Source organism: Megascapheus bottae, chromosome 2 (assembly GCF_031878675.1).
Source record: "Megascapheus bottae isolate mThoBot1 chromosome 2, mThoBot2.hap1, whole genome shotgun sequence".
Taxonomy (NCBI): Eukaryota; Metazoa; Chordata; class Mammalia; order Rodentia; family Geomyidae; genus Megascapheus; species Megascapheus bottae.
Window position 1 is genome coordinate 84,600,965 of NC_143510.1, and position 7,314 is coordinate 84,608,278.

At 45.2% G+C, this 7,314-nt stretch overlaps 1 protein-coding gene across 5 annotated transcripts in view; it reads right to left on the minus strand.

Annotated features, from left to right (window-relative positions):
• Positions 1-6,472, minus strand: part of Appl2 (adaptor protein, phosphotyrosine interacting with PH domain and leucine zipper 2) — a 40,857-nt gene extending 34,385 nt beyond the window's left edge. For 3 of the 5 annotated variants that reach the window (XM_090328556.1, XM_090328554.1, XM_090328555.1), the window contains exon 1: positions 6,325-6,472. In XM_090328556.1, coding sequence (XP_090184682.1) covers positions 6,325-6,378 — 54 coding nt within the window. In that variant the 5' untranslated portion in view covers positions 6,379-6,472. Of the gene's footprint in view, positions 1-4,936; positions 4,996-6,324 lie in introns of those variants that run through there. The other 2 variants (XM_090328552.1, XM_090328553.1) reach the window with 2 other exon arrangements.
• Positions 6,473-7,314: the final 842 nt, after the last annotated feature.

Consider the following 7,314-nt stretch of genomic DNA (forward strand, 5'->3'; position numbering starts at 1 on the left):
GAGAGGCTGAGATCTGAGGATCAAGGTTCAAAGCCAGCCTGGGCACAAAAGGAACTGAGACTCTCCAGTTAACCTCTAGAACATGGGAAGTGGGGCTTGGCTCAAGCATAGGATGGTAGCCTTGAGCTGAAGAGCCCAGGCCCAGGCCCAGGCCCAGGGGTAGGGCAGTAGCCTTGAGCTGAAGAGCTCAAGGACAGTGCCCAGGCCGAGTTCAAGCCCCATGACCCACAAAAAAGAACTAAACAGCAAACAGAATGGCAGCTCACTTCTTTCAGGAAAGTGAGCACCTGGGTGCTTTGAGGGCAGCTGTGCAGTGGCGTTTGCTGGAAGGCATTTCCTCTCACTTGTGTGCACAGTACCAGACATAGTAGGCACTAAAGACACTTGTATACTGGACAGTGGATAAGAAGGGTCCGTCATCATGGCAGATGCAGCCACGCATGGGACTTCCAAGAAATGTGTTTGACACAGTAAGGATTTTAAATTCAACATCTGCAATAGCAAGCATCTCAACTTTAGAAAATAACCCAGGATTGGCAGGACAGAGTGACAAGGGCTTCCTTGGCCGCTGTGCCCTGTTAGGATTTGAACCACCATCATGCCCACCCAGCCAGGGACCAGAATCTCTGTCATGCCATTTCTCATCCCCCAGGGTCTGAGCTGCAGCTGTACCCAAATTCCTAGGCCGAAAGTACTCCTCACCCCATTGTCTGGAGCAGGAGTTCTTGGCACTGGGATCACGGCTCCCCACTTTGCTCTACCTCTGACTTGGCTCCATACTCTCTGAGGCTCTTCACGGTAGCGTGTGCTTCTTCTGCTTTGCTGTGTGTTTCAAACTAAAATTACACACTGCAAATCTACGGATTCTCTTCAGTACTAAATCTTAGCAACAGCATTTCAAGGTGATGAATGAGGAAATTGTAAAATACTTGTTTAAATAGTGCTAAGAGCAAAACCTTATAGAGATCACCTATGTTAGATTTAACTTTATAAAATTAAAATCCACAGTCAGACATATGTTTTGCACCAGGATTGAAACAAAGGTCCTGCCAACCACTACCACCTATTTGTCAGTAGGGTAACTTCCATATTTGATATTTATTTTCTATTCTATTCTACTTATACGGAAAAAATTGTGGTCGTAATGCCCTGGATCTCAGAATCCCCTAATGGACAATAACCAGTAGGTTAAAAACTTTGCTTTAATGTATATTTTTATGTGGAAAAACAAACTATTGCTAAAAGTGTTCTATGAACATACAACGCGTGGCTTGTCCTTTAGAAAGCATTCTGTGGTACCTGCCTGAGTGGCTGGCATTGGCCAGCCTCCGCTGAAACGCAGAGCTGCGACTCAGCACCAACAGGGATGTGCAGTGACTACACTCTGCAAGGCAGAGTGTCCAGGGGTCAGGTGAGTCCTGCATCCACATCCGTCTCTGACACTCATTTGCAGAGTTAATGACATAATGAGTATATGCAGAGTTCCTTGCATAGTGATGGGGTGGGGTGGCTGGTAGATAAGGAACTCTGACTCTGTATCCTAGGTGGGGCGCTGAGTGTTTAGCTGTGTCGTCCTACTTTAATACTATAGCTGAGAGTTCATCTACCAGTAGAAAACCTTCCTGTAATCCTGATGCCCGGAGCATAAGATCTCACCATTTTTCTTTTTTTTTTTTACCATTCTGACACCATTCTTTTTTTTTTTTTTTTTTTTTTTTTTTTGCCAGTCCTGGGCTTGAGCTCAGGGCCTGAGCACTGTCCTTGGACTTTCTCAAGGCTAGAGCTCTACCACTTGAGCCTCAGCACCACTTCCAGCTTTTTTTTCTATGTATGTGGTACGGAGGAATCGAACCCGGGTCTTCATGCATGCTAGGCAAGCACTTTAACCACTAGGCCAAACTCCCGGCCCCTGACACCATTCTTTATGTCAGCTAATCTGTTTTGGAGCATGACAAGTGATACAACTGGATTATGTGATCTTATTTTTTTAAAAAAAAACTGATGCCCATCCAGTTGAACCCTACTTACTGCTTTTAATACTTACTGCTTTTAGGAATAAAACAGAATGGAAAGTGATAGGTAAACTAAAAAGAGAGGGTCAGTATAAATGTCCTCCACAGAGGTGGTAGGAGATAAACCTCCCATTAATCTGTACTTTCCCTGGGCCAGACACTGTGCTAGGTACTATGCATTTGTCATTTCATCTACCTTGGTTTAATTAACCTCATTTTACAGGTGATAAAACAGAGGCTCATCCAAATTAAGATGGTTGTTCTGCCTCTCTGCTGGAAAGCAGCAGGGCTGGGATATAAACCCAGGTCCTTTGGTGGGGCTGCCTGGCTCCTGGCAGGGTGGGTCTTGGCACCAGGCATGCTCTGTGGTGCACACTCAGGATGTGGAGCTGGATTTTCTATGCTCTCCACCCACCTATGACAAAAACCTCACTCCCAGCAAACCATATCACAAATGTGTGCCTGTGTGTGTGTGTGTGCGTGTGTGTGTACGCGCGCACGCACGTGTGCATTTTAATAACCTAGACATGGGACTATGGTGCTTTTTAGAACTATCAGGAAGATTCCAGGCTTCCCCAATAGGGATATTCTGAGACCACACCAATACTGGAAATTCCACAGAAAGACACTGGTGTCATCTGCAAAGATATCAATCATTTATGGAGTTGGGTGGCAACACTACACATACTATTTGTTCTTCAGAACAACTCTGGTCACTAGCTAGTTTTATACTCATTTTTACACATATCTAAACACAAAGCTCAGAGAAGGTAAATAACATATGAAAGGTGATAAGGACACCTTCAGGGTCTAAATTCCATCTTTCCCTACTACCTTCTGCTGTCAGGAGCACTTGAAGCCAGAGATACAGAATCCAGCCTTCTATGGGTATATCTCTCCTCCCAGTCCTACTTTTACCTTACTATAAACAAAGTGGGTGGTACCCAAACAGTCCTATACATTCTTCATAGAATGCAATTGTGCAACAGTCCAGTTGTAAGAGTACTGATTGTTTTCTTAAATTTTTAAGGTTAAAAACAGTTCTTAGCCAGGTGCCAGTGGGTCATACCTGTGACCTAGCTACTTAGGAGGCTGAGATCTGAGGATCACAGTTCAAAGGCAGCCCAGGCACAAAAGTCCATGAGATTCTTTTCTTTTTTTTTTTTTTTTGCCAGTCCTGGGCTTGAGTTAGGGCCTGAGCACTGTCCTTGGACTTTCTCAAGGCTAGAGCTCTACCACTTGAGCCTCAGCACCATTTCTGGCTTTTTTCTATGTATGTGGTACCGAGGAATTGAACCCAGGTCTTCATGCATGCTAGGCAAGCACTTTAACCACTAGGCCAAACTCCCAGCCCCTCCATGAGATTCTTATCTCCAATAACCACCAGAAAACTGGAAGTAGTGCTGTGGCTCAAGGAACAGCATTGAGCTCAGAGACAGCACCCAGGCCCAGGGTTCAAGCCCCAAGGCCAACAATAACACCAATAACAACAACAAAAAAGTTCTTGATCTTGTAATTTGATGGAGAGAGTGAAATGTCTTAGCAGCAACTAAGTCAATTGAAAGGAAAAATAGGCTATAAACAAAGAGTTTCAGGACTAAAGTTCTCCACACTGAAACCATACAAACTTACTCAGATTATGTTTCTGGGCATCTTGCTTGTTTTTTATTTTTTTAAAGGCCCCAGGTGAGCCATAAAAGCATAATCTCAGAACCAAGTCTTTCATTTCTATTTCATTTGTTAACTGGGAAAAGAACAAGGGGTGGGGGGAAACACCCCAAAAAGCAAGCAATAGTGATTGTCTTCCCCTTATCTCAAAACTGTACTAATTACAGGATAAGCAAACAAGCCCCTGACTAAGACTCACTGAGAAGTTCAAAGCTGTGTTTGTGGCCCTATCTGTCCCAGAAGTCCTCATGCTGTTCTGAACAGTTGCCTTACTTATCTGTGGTGGGACAGCCTGTGAGCCAGTGTGGACAAGCAGGATTATCTTATTTGTAGTCACATTCCCCACAGCTAGCAGGGGCTGATCAAGTGCAGAGACTCACAAACCGAAGCAGGGAAAATCTCTTCACCCCAAAGCACTCTACCTTCTCCTGTGTCAAAGGAAAGCAGAAAGAATAGAAGGATATGCACGCACTCTGGTTATACAACAACAAGATATGGGGCGGGGAGAAGGAATAGATGTGTACAAGGTCAACTTCTATCCAGCTCTTCTTGGGTCATTCACGTTCAAATACAAAAGCTTTTGTGTTCATTTAATTGTGCTCAAGTAATTAATAGTTTACTTAAGCAATTCTTATAGCTCTTCTATAAAAGAAAAATCAAGAGAAAATAAACAAAGGCTGCTTTCTTAGGATCTTTTCCTTCTGGTAAAATCAACATGTTCATTTACTAATGACAGAAAGACCAGGTGCTAGGTTACTGGACTGACTTCAGCAATAGTCCTCTTATATGAATGTTTCTTGAGTTTCAATTTTGCCTGTCATTTTAGTGTACAGTCTTGGATAGGTTCTTCAACTTTTCTTGCAACCTGGTCGTTTTACAGAGGACTTACGCTAAAAGATTATACAGTGCCACAATCTGGGCATTTGCAACTGTTTTGATTCTTTCCCATAAAAAAAGAAGAGATTCTTTTAGTTCCAAGTCCATGGCTCTGAATGGAGTACAACAGCATCAGGCACAAAGCACATACAAAAGAGTGCTAAATATGCTCTGAGGATATTAAAGACCTTCTTAAAACTAGCTCCCATTCTGTACAACAAGAAGAACTCCTGGTGGAGACAGCCAAGCATACACAGCAGTGACAAATACACTTCCTATAGCCAAAGGGTCAGTAAATAGGAATCAAATGTCTTTTTCTTCACAGAAGCTCAAAATGACAAACCACATAAATGTGACAACATTTTAGGTTTCCACGGTACCTTGATGATCTGTTCCATGTCCTTTTGTTCTCTCTAGAGGTTCTGCAGATGAGAAAACTGAGCCAGCCACAGGTTGGGGATTAAGTGACTTACCCAAATCACATGACAGTGTGAGAGCCAGAACTTCAATCTACGTATCTTTACTCCTCCCTCTTTACTGAGCAAATTCTTTATGCCATACTGAACAGTGTCTATTTATTTCTGTGAGACCTAAAAACTTCAGAACATGTCCTATCAATGAGAACATAGTGAGCTAGTACTTCTCTCAACTGGCTTACACATCACTAGCTTTAAGAAAGGAACAAATATCCTTTTCTCTCTATACCTCCAGCTCCTAAGCAAATGGAAGGTCTTGGTCACCATGATAGTAACAAATTTCACATTATGTTTGGATTCCACACAACAGGTGTGAGGATGAAGACAAACCTTCTACCACTGGCTTTGGCCTAATTAAAACACCACACAAGTCCAGAGCTGTATAAAGAGGTCTTTGAAAAATTAGCCTGGTGGAGGCTAATTAACAAGATAAAATAAAAATCACAGCTCACTTAGTTTCTTCCTTGACTACATAAAGAGGATCACATACACACAAGCAGAGCAAAAAACAAGGTCTACACAGCCCTTTTAACTTTTTAGAAAGGAAGAGAAGCAGAACGGATTGAAATAAGTCCACGGGAAAGATTGCTCTGGGATGTGCAAATTCAGATCACGAGGAAAGGAAAGGGACCTCAAACGAGAGCGGAAACTGTGCAAGACCAACTTAATTGTACTCTAATTTATGACAAGTACAGAGACCTTAGGGAATAATAAAGTTATCCATTTAAACAAACGGAGCATGCAGAAACAGGAGGGGAGGGAGGGAGTGTTGGAGGAAAGGGAACACAAGTTCCCTGGGGGAAATGATGACCCGATGAACTAAGTCCAGCCACTCGGCACTCTTTCTCCACTCACCAGTTTTCACTCCCAGGCTCAACTTGATTGACATGTCCAGGGGGGCTAATGAACTCCCTTCCTGCCCCCCTCCCCAAGACAAGCCATAAATGCATTGGTCAGTTGTTGGCATTTTCTCTTCACACATGGAAAACGGTGGCCAAGGAAGTCCTGAGACGGGGGGAAAGGGAAGGGGGACCTCAGATCCACTGGGTCTCACTCCTCACATCAGCAGCGGTGGAGGTATCAACAGCAATAAAAGTGTCCTCGCGTTGAGCACCAGATTTTGTCAGCCAAAGCCTTCTTTGGTTCTCCTAACTATCCCGCGAGACAAGGGACCACGACACCCCTGGGCGGAGGTGGTGGCATGGGGACTGCGGCCTGGGGCCGTGACGGGACACGGGACGGGGGGCGGGGGCGGGGGGGGAGCCCGGGCCGCCCCGTTCCTCGGGGGGTACCTGGGGGCTGTCCTGCAAGGCCTCCTCCAGCAGGAGCTTGTCCACGGCGGGCATGGCGCGAGGCGGCGGGGTCGAGGGCGGCGGCGGGACGCGGAGGTGTCACAGCCCGGGAGGATGCTCAGGCCTCGGGAGTGCTCGGGGAGACTCGAAGCCACCGCCGCCCCGCGCGCACGCGCGCGCGCCCGCCACCCGCAGCTCCTCCCCCCGGCAGAACCGGATCAACAGGAAGTGTGGCAGATGTCCGGCCCGGACACCGGAAGTGTGGCGGTCATGCTTCCGTCCGTTCCCCCCCCCCCCCCATGCCTGGACCCTATATAAACACACACCCGGGTCAGAACCCCCCCACCCCACTGCAAAGGTTCCGCCTTGAAGCGCGCCCCGGCCCAACCCTGTGTCACTCGGTGCTGAGAAAGCCTGCGAAGATGGAAAGACCAAAGTTGTATCCACTTGGGGTTATCAGAAAACCTTTGAGTCAAAGGAAAGAGCAATGCACACAGATTTTTGATACTGTGACCATGGCTCCTTATTTATTGATGCATTAAAAAGGACAGCCCTATTCTTGTCACACTTTCCCTTGATAAATCTCAATGCCTCTAACCAGCTCTAAGGATATAAGGGGTTCGCCTAGGTCTACAAACAAAACAACCATCAGGTAACTATGAATCACCCGTGACATTCAGACAACAGCCATTTAGAAACTACCTTTATTGGATTTGGGCCGTATAATTAGGTTTTATCTTCCTGGTTTCTTCTGTTTGGGCATTTTAGAGAATTTCATAATACAATTTTCATAAATAGAAAAGACAATCTAGCTCAGTGTTGTGATTTAAAGATGAGAAATTGGACCCTAGAGAATGAAGTGATTTGCTTCATTCAGTGAAAGTTAGAGAGAAAAGAAAGGGAAGGGGAACTTGGAGAGATGATGATGATGATGATGATGATGATGATGATGATGATGATGATGATGATGATGATGGTGATGATGATGAT